This window comes from Sinocyclocheilus grahami, unplaced genomic scaffold (assembly GCF_001515645.1).
Source record: "Sinocyclocheilus grahami isolate Dianchi unplaced genomic scaffold, SAMN03320097.WGS_v1.1 scaffold503.1, whole genome shotgun sequence".
NCBI lineage: Eukaryota > Metazoa > Chordata > Actinopteri > Cypriniformes > Cyprinidae > Sinocyclocheilus > Sinocyclocheilus grahami.
In genome coordinates this window covers 648,716-669,897 of record NW_015505682.1, presented here as the reverse complement: position 1 = coordinate 669,897, position 21,182 = coordinate 648,716, and the positions used below count along the sequence as shown (strand labels likewise).

The following is a 21,182-nucleotide window of genomic DNA, read 5'->3' as shown; positions in this document are numbered from 1 at the left end:
AAGCGATGCCATAGAAGAACCATTTTTGGTTCCACAAAGAACCATTCAGTCAAAGGTTCTTTAAAGAACCATCTCTTTCTTACCTTTTTGTAATCTGAAGAACCTTCTTTCGCCACAAAGAACCTTTTGTCAAACAGAAAGGTTCTTCAGATGTTAAAGGTTCTTTATGGAACCATTTAGACAAAAAGGTTCTTCTATGGCATCGTGAAGCACCTTTATTTTTAAGAGTGTATTCTCTGACTGGTGGAGACTTATTTGCAGAATCATGGGTAGTGTAGTTTTTCCACCAGGAATTCCACTGTTGAACATGATTATTTACTTTTAAAAAATGGCTTCAACAAAAGCATATACCTTCAATTAACAACCTCTGAATTCACAGTAGGTCTGTCTTCAATGTTTTATAAGTTATTGGTTATTGTTATAAATCATTTCCCCTTTGGAGAAAATGAATGGGAATTTTAGTCTGGAAAATGAATGTTGCACTTTATAACACAATTTCAATGTTGTTATTAGCCAACTAGCCTAATTGTTAAGAAACAGCTCACTATTAAATTTTTTTTTTTTGTTGCCGTTTTTGCCTTTTATTACAACAGGACAGTGTAGAGCTGACAGGAAGCAAAGTGGGAGAGATAGAGGGGAGCAGGATCAGGAAAGGTCCTTGAGCCGGGATTCAAACTCGGGATGCCCGAAGCTCCACGGCGCGATATGTCAGCACAATGCCCACAAGGTTATTGGCGCCGACAAAACAGTTAGCTAATTTAATGTTGAAGTTGTCGGTTCATCATTCTCAGTCACTGCCTGACTAAGGTCGCAAAACTGAAACCCTGCTGTTTCAATAAATACTGCAGATGTTACATCTGTGTTCAGGAATTTTATTGTCTTTGTAATATTTCTCAAGTCCAACACACCTGCCTGCAGCCATTCAGGTGCACGAGGGGTGTTTATATAATGTTCTGTATTGTTTCAAGATCTATTAAAATGCTAGATATATTTGTCTCAAATTCTAACAACTCAATACTACATAATACCTTATTGATTTTGTGAAAAAGTCTTATTAATTCTTAATTAAAATTCCCAATTTAATTCTCTGTTAAAATGCGAGCATGTAAGTGTCTTCTCACTCTCTGTCATCAGATGTTGCCACACTCCTTTGAGAAACTTCAATACATGCCTGAGTGTGTGTGTGTGTGTGTGCGTGCGTGTGTGTGTGTGTGTTTGTTTGTGCGTGTGTTTGTATGTGCTGCAGATCATGCGGAAACTGCTCTCGCCCACATTGACATTCACCCCTGTGCACCCCTGCTGTCATCCTGTCAGCATCGTCACAGGCGCTGGCCCAGCCAGGAGAGCTCCCAGACAGACAGACCGGGCAAATGGGAGCTGTGGACTTCAGCAACATAACAACGGCCTTTCACCAAAAGCCCTGCTGACCAGCATTCAGCACCATGTCAACCCTCACCACAGAAACCAACAGTTCCCACCACCCCCAGGGCTCACGCTGTCAAACAATGGCAAAAAATACAATATACATACAGTACAAACAGCCATACGGGCACAAAAAGTGGCCCCAGAAAGTAGTTGGGCACTTCAGTCACAATTAACAATGAATCTCTTTGCTTTTATATAATAAAATCAAACCAAGAAACATTCATTTAAAAAATAAATATATAGCAAAAACAAACTTGGGCCAAAGAGGTGACAACTTGACCACACTATCCATTATCTATTAATTTATTCACAGAACACATTACAAATGCAATTTAGGCATACAACGGCATGAAAACACCTGCTTCATTTCATTTAGTTTATTTGGATATTTTTTCAGAGAGTCAAAAATGTCAGGGTCACACACCTGATATCAGTAAAAACACTCCTTCATTAAAAGAATGAAATTATTTAAGCAAACTGGCATAATCTTTTTTACTAATTCTTAGGAAATATATATTTTAACAAAATAGTTGTACTACTTATTAATATTTGAAAAACATTTGTCTGCAAAAGATAAAACATAAAACAAGAAATTACTGAGGGATCCATGCAGGCTCTCGTGACTGTGTTTCTCAAGGTCAGTAAGTCTTTTAAAATATGTAAAATAATATAAGTAATTACATAGTAGTATATAATTATATAGTGATTATAAAGTATAAGTATTTAACCTACTTTTTAAGCAAAATATTTCAAAACTTTTTTTGGGGGGAGGGGGGGGGGCTCAAATGATCAAACAAAGATAAAAAAAATAAATAAATAAAGTGTTTGGACACTTCTTGGATGTCAAATCTCACTACTTTGTTTGACATTCTGCATCTACTGCAATGAAAGTCATATAATTTTAAGTGTGACACAGCACTGTTCAAACATTTGGGGTAGACACAATTTTTTATGTTTTTGAAGAAGTCTATTTATTTGATTAAAAAATACAGTAAAAGTAGTCATATTGTGAAATATTATTACAATTTAAATGACAGATTAAAACATGTTAGAATAAAAAAAAGATTTCTTTATTCCTGTGATGGCAAAGCTGAATTTTAGCAGCCATTACTCCAGAAATCATTCTAATATGCTGATCTGGTGTTCAAGAAACTCATCTTATTATTTTCAACGTTGAAACGGCTGTGTTAATATTTTTTTGTTGAAACCATACAAATTTTTCAGGGGAAAAAATATATATAGAAAAGAAATATATAGAAATATAAATCTTTTGTAACATTATACATGTAAATATCTTTATTGTAACTTTATCAATTTAATTCATCCTTGCTGAATAAAAACAACAACGATAAAAATCTTACTGACCGCAACAATTTTGAAAAACAAGTGTCCAAATACCTTTTGGGACCACTGTATACACCACTGTGAAAAACATGTTGGGACAAACATGGCTAGACAGATGCAAATACACAAACACACGCTGTGTCACTGGCAAATCCAATGATAAAGCCATTGCCAATGCCAGACACACCTGAGTGCTTTTCCATTACCAAGCCCTGTAGTAATTCACTGCTTAAATTCAACACAAAATACAAAAATGAGTTGGTGGCACATCAGGGCACTGCCAATAACACGCCTTCAAAGAGCCACTCTTCACAGCAAAACTCCTGTTGAGCAGAACCGCAAAAACATAATTTCTCGGAAAAGTTTCGAACCAAATAAGGCATTTGATTTAACATTTCAGTTCATATCTTAACACTTAACACCAGCCGAGCGCTGCTCTCACGCTGTGTGTGCGCATACAATCCCATAAACAACTGCTCAGATTTGCTGCTCAGCTCAATGCAATTTCGTCGCTCGAACCAGCATTTATTTACAGAGAATAAACACACTCTGCAACTCTGCAGCACAGAGCCTGGTGTGGCGGAAATAGACCTTACGGGTCCACCCTGAGAAAGAAAAAACAAAAATTAAATATTGAAATATCGGCCCAACAGATAATGTACTGCTGCACTATTGGCTGGGTATTTTATCTGTTTTTGCTTGAGAGACATCGGTGGCAAAATACTCCCTCTTCACTGACGCACAGGGTGGGGAGGATGGTGCTTATCAGAGAGAGGTGTCAGGGCAAAACATTGCACCGCAGTGGCTAGATACAGCACTAATGCAAGCAGCTTTCCTGTCAGAGGAGATGGAGGCAGACACAGAATATGCTTGGTGAAGGAGATTAGATAAAAATAACGGGATCCATCCCCGTGTCGTCCGGGGTGTAGCGGGTATCCTGATAAGGGATTCAGATTTATGTAAGGAGGGAGCAAAAGGAGCAAATATGACATTTTGGAAATGAAATAAGGCAGAGAAAAGAGGCAGATTTAAAGGTTGAGGCACTGGGGGTTAACGTAAGCCCGGGAACAAAAGATAGCCACGTAAGGGTGCTACACTGGCTGTTACACAATGTATGACATCAAAATCAATTTTTTGTCGCATTTCTTTGCAGCCGTCATGAAAAGAGAAAGGTCTCTGTGCCAGGTTCTGCTCAACATCTTCAAACTGGTTCTATGATCTAAACACATGCACTGTTACAAGGACTGTCAAAAATGTTATATAAATGAATGAATTACATGATTAATCAAATTAACTGCACATACTCATATTAAATCCAAATTATTTTGGCAGGCAAAAGCTTTACATAGACACAAATTGGATGTTCAAGCCAATATGTATATTGTCATGTTTATGTTGCTGTGTTTAGTTATACTGAATGGATCCGTGCACTGTAGTAGATGCAGTCAGCAGGCGATTGGTTTAGGTTTTTTTTTTTGGAATCTCCATGTGGTTCTGTTCGGTATCGCAACTTGGCTTCTCTAAAATGTAAAAAAGCTCTTTGCTGTTGCACTGTACACATACTATAAAATTCAGATTTTTTTTTTCTTTCATATGTGCCTATATGGGCTCCTTATATCATTTGGTTCTTTGGTGTCCTTTTGGAGTTTCTAAGTGTCCTTTTTTGGAAAGACATCTAAATTTATCTTGAAAAAATCTTGCAGAAAATATAGATTTTTGAGAATCTCTCTTCAATCTTTTGGTTTACTTTGCTGGATATAGCAAATGATGACAAAATAAACATTTGAAACAAGATAAATGGTCTATGCTTAATTTCATGAAGTGTGCGATTAATCGCGATTAATCACAGAAAAAGGATGTGATTAATTAGATAAAACATTTTAATCGATTGACAGCCCTAGTTTATTTTTATTGAATCAAAAACACACAATGCAAGCAGTGAAGTCTGAATCCTGAATAATTTATTCAAATAAACCAGTTATTTTTAGTGAATCAAAAACATACATCAAAACATGTGACGTCTGATTACTAAACAAATGACTCTACTGAGCTGGTTCTTTTTATATACAGCAAAACAAGTAAAGTCCGAATCCTGAACGAATGTCTCTGAGCCGGTTCTTTTTACTGAATCAAAGACATTAAATAAAACCAATGTAGTCTGATTCATGAACAAATTAATCTTATGACCATGTTCTTTTCAGTGAATCAAATCAAACAGTAAAAGTCAGATTCCTGAACAAATATCTCTAATGAGCCAGTTAGTAGTTCACTAAAGTGAATCAAGCTCACATCTAACTGTGAGGGTTTTTTTAAGTAATACTTGAGTTTGTTGCAAGTTTAGTATTATTTAATCTAAAGTTAAGACCAATTAACGGATTACAATTGTCACTTTTAATTTTTCAAAATATTTCTAACAATTTCTAAAGAAAAAAACAAGAATTACTGAGAAGAATCAAAACCAGAACTGTTTAGTTTTATATGGTTCCCACTCCAAGTTCTCTGTAAATGTTTGTTTTTTATTATTTTACCAAAACCCAGGTGATTCTCTTCCCAAGTCAAGACGCCGGTTTGGCTCCTCCGGTTGCGGGCCTCTCTATCATTCAACACAAATAGAGCCTCCCAACGGTCCTGGGTCATCCTTCTTTCATGATCAGAGCCATAGATTTGAGGCATGTTTTATTCATGAAGTTCTCTTTTGTACATGCCTGACCAAGTCTTTCCTCGCACACTTTAATCTGAGTAATCACTTGTGAGTTACGCATCTCTGCTCTTTCTTTTCAGTTCCATGGGGGACCAATTACAGGCTATTAAGAGAGAGAGACAAGACAAAGGCATTTCTCTTTTGTACATGCCTGACCAAGTCTTTCCTCGCACACTTTAATCTGAGTAATCACTAGTGAGTTACGCATCTCTGCTCTTTCTTTTCAGTTCCATGGGGGACCAATTACAGGCTATTAAGAGAGAGAGACAAGACAAAGGCACGGGGAGGCGGAGACAGAGATGCAATCGTGATTTATAAGAAGCTTTCATGGTGCAATGGCTGCTTGACATAAACACCCGGATATAGTTTGTTGTTGCTTCTACCATCTTTTCCCTCTTAAATTATTCATGCTGCTCCACTAAAAATTGGTAACATAAATAGAGGCATCAGAGCCAAGCCATTACACCACACCCTACGAGACCATTCCTGAGAGACGGCTCGAGAGCCGGAAAACGAATTTCTGCTGTCTTCATAGGAAAATAGCTCAGGGTGTGAAGATTCGAAAATCTCTCATTATTTCGCTCTCCGTTTGATCAGCCTAATGCTGGAACTAATGCAAGTGGAGAATTAATGTGCATTAGTTCTACTGAAGGCTAGATTCAAAAAAAATTTTTTTTTTTGTTGAAACAAAGCATTTATTTCGGAGTAATTTACCCCGAGAGTCTATATACAACATCGGTGTGCTGCGTGCTCAACGGAAAGCTCTAATAAATTGAAGTCCATATATCTTATACTTCACAGTTTGTCTTCTCAATCAGCTAATGCTTTCGAACATCTTGGCTTGATGGGCTACAAACAAATGCACACAACTTTACAGATGCTAGAGGACGTCCTTTGAAAGGGAGCTAAAGAGTTTCTTGCTTAAATAATTCAGAAGATCCTTTCAGTGTCAGTTAGTCAGTCATTCGGAATGTCCACTTTGTCCTTTTCAAGGCAAACCATGTGGCATCCTTGCAAACCGCTCATGTAATTGCCTTGCAGTGTTGTCACCCTCCATACATGGCAAAAAAAGCCCCATCCGCTCCCTGGACTCTGATAAGCCTTGGTGACAAGATTGATGGCTGAATAAAACTCGCAAACGACCGGACACTTTTGGACTCTCATCCACCCACAATCCCCAAACGGCAAAACATGCACATACATAAACACACACACACACATACTTTCCCCTCCGGCCTTGTCCTGACACACCTCAGGTTGCAAAGTCTCTGGGAGATTCAAGTTTGACTGACAGGCAGCCATTTTTCTCTCAAGGGGGTGTCAAGGTTACTTTCTTTTTCCACTGCATCATGCACAAAGTTGTACACTTTATGTGACTTTATAATCAGGACTTTATAATCAAAGCTTATATCAAAAAGAACAAGGCTGGGAATGTAATATGCTAAACTGCTTTATCTAAAAGTTTTATTTTTTCTGAGAAATGGCAACTTTAGATTCACAGCACACTGATTTTAGAGTTCTGGGGCAAAACAGTCAATAACAGTGGAGAAAAAAAGGTTTATGTGTCAAGAATTTTTCTGTGCAGTATGTTTTGAGGTGTTCACCTGTGTTTAGGTGCAATCTCTGCTGTTTCCATTGTCTCATAAAATGTTATTTTCACTCTATATTGGTCAACACGGCTTGATACATCAAAGAATATTGACAAAATCCCTTCAGAGATTGAATTAATTTAGACCACAGGATGGTTTCAAACTGATTTTAAGCTCCATCTATTGAACTGTCACCACAGAAAATCGCCATATTTTGCACACCACACATGTAATAAATCCAATAGCCATTTTGTTTTTTTGTTTCCAACTATACAGGCTACTTAAAATGTAAAATCATTTCTTGACAATTTGTTTGACTGAATTGGCATATGGTTGTTATAAGCACAATTACTTATAATTATAAAAGATTATGCAACTCAACAGAGCCTGCATAATGTTATTCATTATTATTTAGGATGAAGACTTACTATGAGTTTGCCTAATTATAAATTTGTTTTTGTACATTTCAAAAGAGACATATCTGTGAATGTTTTATAATAGTGGTAGATATTTAAATTCCTTTTTTTCTTAAGTTTTCTTTATATGTTTAAAACATCAGAAAAACAGGAATATAAACGGAATACAATGGTTTGTCTCAATGTTTAACAATCAGTCACAATAATTCTAGATCATAGCTCATGTACTAAACCTTAGAATCGTGATCTTTTATGCTACAGATACATTTTAGTGAATTGTTCATGTTGCATGTGTTTGAGCAAAACATACACAATATTCAATCGAAGATCTTTTGAGATGATAACAAAAAATGTAATAATTGTAAATGGCTTTTAGAAAATCAACATATCGTTTTAATGGTTAAATTATTGTTAAATAAATAATGTTATTCTGAAATAAATAGATTACAAAAGCAATTATATCTCATGGTTTATGCTAAATTATACAGTAACCAGTCCATTAGCAATTAAGGATCTTAAATATTCAGCATATTTCATGAAAAATCCATGAGTTTAAAGCTTTAGAGGCAGAAAGATTCATTCCTATATTGTGATCTTTATTTCTGCCTCTGGCAATGCATTTCCCTCAAAAAAGCAAACTTCTGTGAAACAGAAATTGTATAAATGTAGCACTTGAGTGAGACGCATCTAGTCCAGGAAAAACTAAATGCATTTTGTCTCAGGGTTATTCTGCTGTAGTTGCTGTCTCTCTGCCTCTATCTGTCCATGAACTTTCATTTCATCTAAAAATCAAAATCATCTCAGTACCCAAAAATTACTGGAGAAAAAAAAATTTAGAAAAAAATGACAAGGAGGGATGTGAGAAGATATGACCCTGAGAGAATGAGAAAGGAGACAGGAAGAATGAATTGCCGCCCCATTCCTTCCATCTTTAATAACTCTCTTATTTCGAAAAAAGCAGCAGCCTGAACCAAGGCCAAGCTTTGCTGTGTGCCTTTTATGAGATCCAATGAATATACAGTTTTTGGAAATTGCCAATCATGCCATTCACCAGAATGTCTACATGCTGGCTTGCAAAATCTCTGCCTTATCTTCCCTAGTAACCAGAAATTCCTTGGTGCTTTTGTTTTTATCTCTATTAGAAATGTCAGCGCTACAGCAAGAATCTATATTCATTTAACCAAGGCATCCCCTTTTCAAATAAACCTCATTCCACTATGCTTTGATTGGAAATGGAGGTGTTTGGTAGTACTAGAAAGTGTTTCTCAACAGGGATCGGAATGAAAGAATTGAACAGTTTCAGTACGGATTCCAGTTCTTTTTAATAAACAAATATTTGGAAAAGAAATGCAACTTCATTTCTAAATGATGCATAATATCAATAGCATTTTTAAACAATTCTTGTCAAATGGTGTGTATATGGTACACAGACTTAAGAATTCAGTCATTTTAGACTGGCCTCATATATTAAACAACAATACTAAACAAACAACATTTTAACAGATTTCACTCATTTATGTAACTTGAAAAGTCATTTGTTTGGAAGCCACCATTTTTGATTCACTGCAAAGCGTCTCATAAGAGTCATTTGTTTGGGAATCAGAGTCAGACTATATTACCTGTGCTGTTTTAACTGATTAACAAAAAATGGTTCATAGGAGTCATATGTTCTGCAAAAGTTTTTTTAGACTATAGATTCAATAGCGATAGATTGAGTCGACTGAGTATTCTGTCTGGACTGGCAGATGCATGATCCAAACAAACAACATTTCAGTTCCAAAATGGAACTGCTTCTGAATAACAAGTTCTTGCTTCCCACATTCTTTTCAGGACAAGTTAGAGGTTTGTGCGCTGTCTTAAGCTCTACGTTTTTGACAGTTCAATTTACTCCTATGGCGACAAGAACCAGACATGCTTCAATGTCTGCGTAACATAAACGCAGAGCACCCAATACAATACTTCACACCCCTCACTTCTTGTGGGCATTCATTTTAAGCAAAAGCACAGTGTGTGGAGCTCTCTGTCCCTCTATTTAAACAGCTCAATCGCCAACCGCCCTCACCCACACTATCAGTGGAAGCCCAGCCGATGCAGGGCTCCAAACTTCTAGAGCTGGGAAAGGCATACATAAAATCTCTTTGTCTGACAAATCCCTTGCGGCCCCTGCTCTCCCTCCTGTTCCGAAACAGTTCCCGCTGCTTATTTATTTATATGTCCCTTACAATCCTATTAGAGTGTTTATAAGACATGGCTTTATGATTCCTGCTAAGTCTGGCAAGAGGTTTTGCATATTCATTCATGACTCTTCATAGTGGCACACAAGTCATTATCATATTCAGAAGCTGACTGAAAAACTCTGCCGGGTTATTATCGTTGACTAAAACTAAACTAAAGCATAAAAACTGTTTTGTTACTTGAAATAACATTAATTTTAATTCAAATTAAATAAAATATAACAAAAAGCCTAAACTTATCTTATTTTGTATCAATTATTTTAACAACAGTGTTTTTCTTAGAATATGCAACCGACTTCAGCCGTCAAATGTAGCCCATTGGCAAGGCAAAAGTTGACTGCTACTTGCAAAAATGTGCTTTGATAGCTTGTCGAAGTCTGTGGCTACCAAGCAGTAAAAAATTAAAAATTAACAAAACTAAAACACTAAACATAATTACTGCAATTTTAACTAGAAACTGGAAAAAAAAAAAATTAGATTATTAATAAAAACTATAATAATATATTAATGATAAGACTGCTGCTCTGTCTATACAATAAAACCACTGATTAACTTAATTTGCATGCCTGAATGTATGCTGATCAATGATGGACATCTAAAATGAGAAGGCAAAGTCCATATTTTGTCCGCATCTCTTTATGAAAGCCTTTCTGCTGAAAAGAGGAAAAATAGCCTCCTGCAGGGGTATATCTAAGAAGGAAGCCAGAGTTTTCATGCTGTTAACATGTGTTTGAATGTATTTCTGTGCGTTCGCTGAGCTTGTGTTTATGTTCTCTCAGACCAGCACCGCTCCAAAACCCCCACTCCCTATGTCGATATACAGTCACTGACATACTGTACTGTACTGTACTGTTACTTACAAAAATGTGTTATATATTGCACACAATTTTAACCTGGGACCCTTTCACTCAATGCAAAAAGCTTACTTCAAATCCAACAAACCTTCATAGTGCAATATATATAGAGCTGATATTAGCAAATAAAACATGTCACTAGCTCACTTGAGCATTTGAAATGATCAGAAAGTATTAACCACAACTGTAAAGAAAAAACATTAAATATAAAGTTGAAATTATGTAAAATATTTTGCACGTTTATAATCGTAACAGTAATCAATTGTTGACATTCCGATATTAAATTGGAAATGAACAAAAGGCTATAATAAATAAAACCCCATATCGAGAACACATACTATTTATGTATCAAAAGAGTATACAATTATATACAAACATACATAAAGCTGCTCTGTCTGTCTGCTATTTTTTCTCAATTTCGAGTTGGCATGAATGCCATAAAACTGAAGCCAGTTAGCAGGACATGTTACATGTTACAACAGTTACATTATGTGTGACCGTCTCCATCACTATATAAAACAATGTTTCTGTGTCTTTGTTCCAATGTAAATTTGTTCCGCAAGATGTTTACAAGGAACACATTTACATTACGCTCAGGACTATCAACACTGCATCCAATACTGTAATAGGCCTATGTTTGATAATACTTGTTAACAGTTAACTATATTAGCTAACACACTATCACTAAAGAATACTTCTAAAGCATTTATTATTTATAGCTCATATTAATTTCAAAGTTTACTAATACATTATTCAATTCAAAAGTTATTTCTGTTCATATTAGTCAATGGAGCTAACATGAACTAACAATGAACAGCTGTATTTTAATTAAATAACGTTAACATAGATTAAATACTGTAACAAAAATATTGCTCATGGTTAGTTAATGCATTAACTAATGTCAACTAATGGGACCTTACTGTAAAGTGTGACCATATGTTTGTATGTTTACATTCAAATAACAAAGTGTCATGTGTTTCAGGACATTTTTAAATTGCTTAAAAAAATGTATCTTTAATATAATATACTACCTGTTCACCAGCCTTCTTTTCATCAGGTTCTTGGAAAACACCAGGTGTCATGAAGGTCACAGGCATGGAGATGTAGCTTTAATTTAAGGAGCTCATTGTTTTCAAAAATAATTTTGAGATCATTTTAATTAGATGGACCAAAAATAGTGATATCCACTAGGTGGTTTGTTAGCTTGTTTGGCATATTTGATTTGCGACCCAGCTTATGTACTGCCAAATATTTTCTCATCCAAATTCGAGGAGGCACTTCCTTGGAGAAAACACCCCTGACACCGACGGCCCAAACAGAGGAGGGAAGCAGTTGTGATGTTGACATTTCTCATAAAAGGTCCAGGTGGTAATCGTCCTTGTAGATCACCAGGTACCTTAATTAGTTTTATATTTGTTGTGGCAAAGCAAGGTTCTGTTTATTGTTAATTTACTTTGTGACTATTTGACAGCCTGCTTGGTTGCCATGGCGTTCTGATTACATTATGGCTCGTGAATTTTAATTTTCACTCTCTGTCAAGGCAAGAGCACAGGACAACAGCCTCTCCCCACTAACCTCCAATCTACCCCTATCTGCATGCACATCCTCACACTTATGACATTGTCTGTGCATTCAGAAAATCTCTAGAGAATCTTCCTTTCTGATTGGCTTATCTCATCAAAGCCACTGTCCCACAAACATCACACTTGCATGAGGAATACGTTTGATCCGACCGCAGAAAACAGTAAGGGCTAAAACACTCCGTTCTTTATTAATGCATACAATGTAGGTCAAGATAAAATAATAATCACTTTTAAATGTAATTTTCTACTCTGCACATTAAAGGAATATTCTAAATTTCAATATTCTAAATATTCAAGTCAAGTTCAACCGACAGCATTTAGTATGATGTTAATACCAAATGATTTTTTTACCATAAAAATATTTTCACTTTTGTTTCCTTTCTTTAAAGGTTAGATAGATAGATAGATAGATAGATAGATAGATAGATAGATAGATAGATAGATAGATAGATAGATAGATAGATAGATAGATAGATAGATAGATAGATAGATAGTCAGAATTGTGAGCTGACGTTTTTCCTCAGGACTGGAGATTTTTGCAAGAGTTTATATCTCGCAATTCTGACTTTATTTCTTGCAATTGCTAATTTATATCCCACAATCCCACAAAACTTGCAATTTTGAGTTTATATCTCGCAATTCTGAGAAAAATGTTGCAATTACCTTTTTATTTAATTTTTTTTTGTGTGTGGTTTTATTTTTTCTGTGGTGGAAACAAGCTTCCACAAGATAGAGAGGTTATAGTGAGGCATTTAAGTGAATGTTTCACTTCCAATTTTTGGAAGATTTTAAACCAGAAATGTGAGGTGTATCATTTTTTACATTACTGTTAAAACGCATGTATTATCTTTTAGTTTCCTACAACGTTACATTGGCATGGCGGCAAAACTGGAAACTGGGTATAAATTTACACAGAAGGTTATTTAGTAATGTTTTTTTTCACAACAATTATATTAACACACATATTGTTTAAGTCTTGTGGCTATACTGTTGGAATGCTGAGTATTTTAAAGGCCTTAACACTTAGGACTTATTCACTTCCACTGTAAGCTGTAAAACAGATTTATTTAAAATAACTAAAAAGCAGAGACCAGTTGAAATTCATTTTTATGCTAAGTACTGTAACATTATGCCAAAATGCTGTCGATCGAGCTTAACTTGTACTGAACTCAGAATATTCATTTAATATACAATGAATCATGCTCCTTCAGCTGGGTAAAATATGAATTAAAAGAATCTCAAATCATAAATAAAGCTAAAATGTAATCAGGAGTTCTAATAGAAATCTTCCATCGCAAATAACAGATGCGACCCAAGGAGAGAAAGAGGTCTGTAAGGTGGCTGCCATGCATCGCGCAGGTGAGCACAGAATAATGTTGGACCTTTTCCATTTACTACTCACGATGCCAAGCACTCTGGGTGCGGTTACGCATGGGCACCTCTGGATCTGCCAACAAATCTGTTCCATTCTCCAGCCTGGCACATGCTCCTCTCCACTCTCAACGCAAGCTTGAGATATAGCCTCTATATAGAATCTATCAGTGACACATACAGGGAGAGGCTGTCAGATTAAAGCCATTGCGTCGGGCTGGATATTTTGAGAACATTTTCAGAGGTTTAACCCCCAGGATGCTGCTGAAAAACACAAGACGGGAAAGAAAAAAACAGGAGCAAAAGAAACATTTCTCAAACCACCGTCTTTTGAAAAACTTTCAATCGCACGCAACTGGGTTAACCTCAATTGGAAACTATATTATCTTAGTTTGCCAAAGGAACAAAAGTGTCATTCGCACTACTAAACAAAACACAAAAGAAAGAAAGAAAGAAAGAAAGAAAGAAAAGTGCATGGCCCTCGCTCATCAGTGTGTTCCCAGCAAAAAACAGGAGCAAAAGAAACATTTCTCAAACCACCGTCTTTTGAAAAACTTTCAATCGCACGCAACTGGGTTAACCTCAATTGGAAACTATATTATCTTAGTTTGCCAAAGGAACAAAAGTGTCATTCGCACTACTAAACAAAACACAAAAGAAAGAAAGAAAGAAAGAAAGAAAGAAAGAAAGAAAGAAAGAAAAGTACATGGCCCTCGCTCATCAGTGTGTTCCCAGCTAATTCTGCTAGTACGCTTGCTGACTAGAGTGATTCCTATCAAGGGAACAATCACGGTTGCCATGGTAACCATAAAGCATCATTCAAGGTCATTATTCACACAAAGCAAGAACGGAATATTTTATCGCATCAGAGTAGCCAGAGCGTAAGAATATCAGCGCGAATGTTCGAGCCATTAAAACTGGTAATGTTTAGATTTATGGATAATGATCAGGCCCATAGAGCACGGCTACGAGACATATGACCCCCTCCCACCAGCCACTGTGTCATCGATCCACACCGCAATGAGTTTGTCTTCCCAGTCATTTTTCGACATGACACCGCTGCCTCCAAGGCTTTGCCTGATAAAAGCAAAAGGCACAGGCTTCTGCAGGGGGGGAAAACGCACATGAGCAATTACATGACCAATACGACATTCTTGATCTAGGTTTAAAATGGGAGTTCCCCACCTTTCGTCTTACATTTATACCTTTGCAAATGCTATTTTTTGACATTTCACTCACTTCACTGGAGGCAAGGTTTTGGCAGAAGAGGCTGCCACGGTTCCCTACATCAAAGTTTGAGTCATCAGAGAGAGAGACTGCGATCCTGAGGGAGATGCTGCAGGCATGCGAGCGGAACTGAAAAGCACTGACAGTTGTAACAGTGAACTAAGCCACTTGAGCCGGGTAACCAAAACCCAGAGCCAAAATATAGAGGATGTGATAAAGAGAAGTTTAACAACTTATTTTAACGCTTAACAACTTGAGCAGATGTGAAAACATTTTTATAGAAACACATTCTGGAAATGATCACTCAAACAAAGCGTTCTTTTGAATGTGTAAAAAGGGTTGTTCCTTACAAAATTACAATTCTGTCATCAATTATAAACAAGTGTGGAACACAATAGAAGAAATCTATTTTTAAGGCCTTTTTTTCCAATAAAAAATTAAGTTAGTGGGATTTTGGAACCTGAAACTTTAGGTGAACTAATTTAAGATTAGACCGATTTTTTTATCAAAAATGTTTCTTACGCACACCAAGGCTGCATTTATTTGATTGCATTTATTTGAAAATACAGTTAAAGCAGTAATATTGTGAAATATTATTAGACTTTAAATTTACTATTATATGTATTCATATATAAATATATTTGTAATAAATTGTAATGTATTGTATCTGTGATGGCAAATATTAATTTTCAGCAGTGATTACTCCAGTCTTCAGAATCACATGATTCTTCAAAAATAAGTCTAATATGCTGATTTTGTGCACAAGATACAATGCGTGTGCGTGTGTGTGTGTGTGTGTGTGTGACCCTGGAGCACAAAACCAGTCATAAGTCGCACGGGTATATTTGTAGCAATAGCCAACAATTGTATGGGTCAAAATTATAATTTTCTCTTTTATGCCAAAAATCATTAGAATATTAAGTAAAGATCATATTCCATGAAGACATTTTGTAAATTTCCTACCATAAATATATCAAAACTTAATTTTTGAATAGTAATATGCATTGCTAAGAACTTCATTTGGACAACTTTAAAGGTGATTTTCTCAATATTTAGATTTTTTTTTGCACCGTCAGATTCCAGATTTTCAAATAGTTGTATCTCAGCCAAATATTGTCCTAACCATACATCAATGGAAAGCTTATTTATTCAGCTTTCAGATTATGTACACATCTCAGTTTCCAAAAATTGACCCTTATGACTGGTTTTGTGGTCCAGGGTCATATATGACATATATATATATTATAAGATGCCAAACATTAAATCATTCTATATATATTAGGGATGCACCGAATGTTCGCAACCGAAATTATTCGGCCGACAATAGCAAAAAAAGCTTTTTCGGTGTTCGGCCGAATAAGAGAAAAGACCGAATAAATTGTACCGAACAATGACGTGACGTGATCAAATAGCAACCAGCGAAGAGTGAGACGCGCACTCTTTATGATGCAGCACACATGTCAGCACAGCAGTGTGAAGCAATTAAAACTGTCTGAGAAAGATGAAAAAAATAATTACAAGTACCATCAGCGAGAGACTGTTTAGTACTGCAGAGCATGTCTTCGATGAGAAAAGGAAGGGGTGAAAATAAACTAAAATTTATTTAAAATTAAAAAGTTGAGAAAAAGCAAGAACTCTATCAACATTGTAATTTTACTGTTGTTCTGTAAAATAAAAAAAGTAAGACAATAGTTATGATAATATTAATTACAACAGCTCTGTTAATACATTTATTATAACATTCACACATAGTGTTCAAATTAGGATCTTTAATATTTTCTAATGTTTTATAAGAAGTCTCTTCTCAACAAGGCTGCTTTTAAATGTACAGTAAAAAAAAAAAAAAATCCCTGATTCAAGAAGGAGGTCTGATGGTCAAAAAATATTATTTTACTAACTTATTAATTTTAAGTTAAATTGTGCTTGGTTGGTATAATGTCTGCTAGAATGTTAAAAATGTTCAGTGTTTTGTAATTTATTTTTTTCTTTGAAAAGCAAGACAAAACCGTAAAAAGTACATTTTGGCTATTTAATTTATGCAATGGTGAAAAAAAATTGTCAAAATACATGGGGGAAAAAAAAGAAAAACCATGTTCGGTATTCGGTATTCGGCCCAGTGTTTCATTTTGTTCGGTTTCGGCTTCGGCCAAGAATTTTCATTTCGGTGCATCCCTAATATATATACAGTATATATATATATGTATATAATATATAGTGCTTTAATTTAAATTTTTTTATAATTAAATTAATTAATAAAGCTGTTTAAGAATATATAAAATTTTCCTTAACAAGAAAAAAAAATTACTCAGATTTGACACAATACTCCTAAATCATGGACATTCCACGAGAAGTGTATGTCCTTGTATGAAAGCATAAAATATTCTGAAACACACACTGATGCATTACCAAAGCAATCATGTATAGAGCATAACACACACATCACAATGCTTATGTAAACCTACAGGGGTGAAAATGTATACACGAATGGTTATTTTCTTTTACTGTCCAAGATTTACTATGTTTTACGTGTGTCTGGCAAGGACAGGGTTGCCCTTTCAAATGATGTTACCAAATTATTCACAGCCATAGCCTGACCTATTCATCACCAAGCGTACATGCCATGAACATGTGGCTGTGGAAGAATTCAATTACTCCAAATAAGCCACATCTCCTCTCATCCAGCCATTTTTGCGCTACTTACGGACTCTGATGAAATCATTCAGTGCAGTTCTGTTTGGAGTAGGTTTCCCCAAACATCAAATGCTTATGCAGCATAATGTAATCATCTCTCTGTATAAAATGCTGAATAGCACAACTTGCTGATTTATACATGTGTAGTTCAATACACTTGTCTGTTGAGCTTTGCAGACCAGTAAGCAGAATTGATGAAATGTTGGTGTAGATTGTAAGAAAGCGTTTTTGCTCTTGGCATGAGAGCGGTTTACTGCTGAGCTGGGATTCTGGATATCTAAATGAGAGCCACGCAAACATATTTTATGACCATGTTTTTAACCTACGAATCTGAAGGAAGTCATTTAAAAATTGAAGGAAACATCAAAAAGTAGTGCTGCACTTTTAAAATTTTAAAACTAAATTTCCATACTCATAAGAAGTGAGAAAGTATGATTTATCATATTGTGAACTCCATGCAGCTGTCCCTGATTAACTGTAACATGCTATGTTTTATGCACTAGAAAACTCCAATTCTTGATACACAGTGCGATTTTATAGACCATATCTCTCAGAGTGTGTGATCTTTGGAACGGTAAAATTGGCAAGAGTGGCGGCCTCATCTTCGTCTTATACCACTTACTATAAATATTATGCTAATATTGTGCTTCGCAACAGAACAAAATATGTTGTTCAAATGATATAGACACAAACATCACAACAAAGAATAGTAGAAGAGCATCACCAAAGACAACAAAAGGTATGACTTTTGTGACGACTAACACAGAGCTGTAGTGATGCTCAGTCTGGAGGAAATCAAGAGAAATTAGGGCAAGTGCTGTTTTTTACACCTCTTGAGTCACTGTTGGTTGTGGTTTTTATGTTGCACTGCACTGTATCTCAATGGTTGGGAGTATGACCTTCATCTCTGGTGACTTTAGTTATAACAGACAAATAGAAAAATAACTTTTCAAAAAGTTTACATTTTATTTTTTTTCTTGTCAGTAAGAACTAAAAGCAAATGATCTGTGAAATCACTCAAAATAGCAGTAAGGTCATGGGTTTGATTCCCAGGAAAAGCATGAACTGATAAAATGTATACATTGAAATCAATTCAATTCGCTTTGGATAAAAGCATCTATTAAGTGCATGAACACAATGTAAACACAAGTCTGGAGATGTAAAAGGAACTAACTGGAACTGTATTAAAAGGGGTTTTTGTATGATTTCTCTGTACAGTAAAACATTACAGGCATCATCACCCAGTGGCAGTTTCAGTGCAGTAGCATCTAGGTTTGTATTGAAAAATTCATTGTATAATTTGAAAAGGTAATTCAAATGTGTGTTTGACACTGGTCTAATGAGAATCTGGAGATGTGACTCACAGAGACTGGCCTTGATAAATGTCTTGCATTAAGAAAAAGCAAGTGAGACTAAATTCTCTTCATGTTATAAGATGACCACACTGACCACAAGCTATGCCCTTGATTTGAGAATATAATGGTTAAGTATTATAAATAAGCGTTGATATATGCTATAGATCTCTTATAAAACTAATAGAAAAAATGTCACCAGTTTTAACAAGCTGTAAATATAAAAAAAACCTGTTAATTGTAAGATGCTTTTCAACTACAAGTGATATCATAATAATAAAATACCAAAATTACTCATATTTACTCATAAAGTAGTTTATCAAAATATTTAAATGTTTATACTATTTTATTATTATTCATAAGCCATAAAATACTTGGATTTTTGCTATAAAATACTGCCAAATGTTTTTATTAGTAAAAACCTGTTAATTTTTTAAGTACCAAGCAGATGTTAGTTCTTGAAGTAGCTGGGTATGCAGTATTAACATTATATCAGTAAACAAAAAATAAGGTTACAAACTGTAAAATATGCAGACTCAAAAAGGCCGTATCATACTGCTGAGTATCTGGCAACCAGAGCTGTCATTTATTTATTTTTAATCAAATTTTTTTTTTTTCACTGATGGATTTGCAATAACTGTTCCATAGTGGCACACACATGTGTGTGTGTTTGCGAGCATGTTAACAATAACTGTATCAGTGTTTGTATTACAAGCATGTGTGCTCTAGGGCCACTCCCTGGACAAGTCTAAAGGGCAGAAGTGTTTGCAGAACAAATTCGCTATTAACAAGCTTTTTAATTTACCCAAAAAGAGCATAAGGAATACCCCATAGATGATCAAGTCTATGGTGAAATCTTGGCTCACTGACCCATCCCTTGCTCTGGGTTCAGAGAGGAAAAGGCACGGCTTTATCAGTAGTTAAATTAATGATCAATCCTTGAAAACTCCCTGACTCGGCAAGACTCCTCCTGGTTTAGCCGTTCTTCTCTCTTTATTCCTCATCTCAGATTCCTCCCGTCGCTGCATAATACACACGCGCGCGCGCGCGCAATCACGTTCTGCAATTGCACAGGCATCCCAAAGCTCTGACTGCCACAAAACTTGCTCCTTCCCATATAAGCCACAAACCCCTGCCACATTTCACTCACTCTGTGTGCCAAAAAGCGAACGTCTCTGTTTTGTCTGCAGGCTAGCCAAGCCCAGAGCAGAAGCAGGAAAAAGTTGAGCTCTTAAGCATCTTTCACCTCGCTCTCGGTGCCGTCTCAATCACTCTCTCCTTCTCTCTTCAGAGATTTTTAAGCACAGACAGAGGCTTTAACAGTAGCCCACATCACATATGAATATAATCAGCTATTGTGTCCCCGACAGACAGACTGATGGGGTTGATGGATAAAGCTGAGAGATGTAAATCTGCTCTTACCTGCTGTTGAAGCTTAACGCTGGGAGGAGGAACAAGAAGTAAATGGCTACGATGAATTTCATTGCTTTGTCTTGCTCTCATGCACTCGGCGTCTCTTTCCCCCTTTTTCTCTCGATCGCTCGCTTTTCCCTTCTCCCGTTCTCTCTCCCTCTCCTCGCTGGCTCGCTCACCCGTTCTCTCTCTCTCTCTCTCTTTTAGTGGTGCACACGCGCGTTAACGCAGGCACACATGCCGCGGCAGACAGATGCAACGCTGCGAGCGGTCTGTGTATGTGAAAGTGCGGGGCTCCTCAGCTTCAAATAGCAGGGACGGGGAGACGGACGGATTTATTAATGGCCAGGAACCAAGGTGCAGGGGCGGGGGGATCCAGGATCCGGGGAGGAAGACTGGAGAATGATTTGAGGTGGTGAGGTGATGTCAGCATCAATACAGCCAGTGGCTCCCTGTCTTTCTCTTCTGCGTTCCACGGCGAGATGAATACCTGCTGGTGTGTCCCACATGATATCAATCTGCCTGCGTTATTACAAGCAGCCTTGGGACGGGGCAGGGCGATTATCTGGGCTCGAGGCGTGCAGGGTTACTCCACAAAGACTAAATTAATCAATTTTCGTGGAGATGGCAAGGTTCATTAGTTTGACATTTTGTTCTCTGTTGTCCGTCAAAGTAATTGATGAGACATTTCCCTGCTCACCGTCTCATATTGTGAGATTAAGAGGGTAAACCGATCATGATAAATTGAATAGTCGTGCAGTCGCTTCGCGTTACCTTTCCGCCGTTCCGCCGCATCTGATGTCTCCATCCGGCTTCTCAAACCAGTGTTCTGGACACGAGGTTACAAAACATCAAAGGTGTAATGAAAATATTAACATCAACATCAAAACAATTTATGAAATTTACCGTTGATTAATGAGGTGCAAATTTACACTATCTATTTTCTGAATGCATGTTATGGAAAGTTGCATGTTTTCTTAAA

General features: G+C 36.3%; 1 protein-coding gene across 2 annotated transcripts in view; it reads right to left on the bottom strand.

The window, feature by feature from the left end:
- LOC107554492 (leucine zipper protein 2-like) overlaps positions 1-20,823 on the bottom strand; it is a 109,249-nt gene extending 88,426 nt beyond the window's left edge. Inside the window, exon 1 of one of the 2 annotated variants that reach the window (XM_016236999.1) lies at positions 20,210-20,823. In XM_016236999.1, the coding sequence (XP_016092485.1) occupies positions 20,210-20,271 (62 nt within the window). In that variant the 5' untranslated portion in view covers positions 20,272-20,823. The remainder of the gene's footprint in view (positions 1-20,209) is intronic. The other variant, XM_016236998.1, reaches the window with a different exon arrangement.
- Between the last annotated feature and the right edge of the window lie 359 nt (positions 20,824-21,182).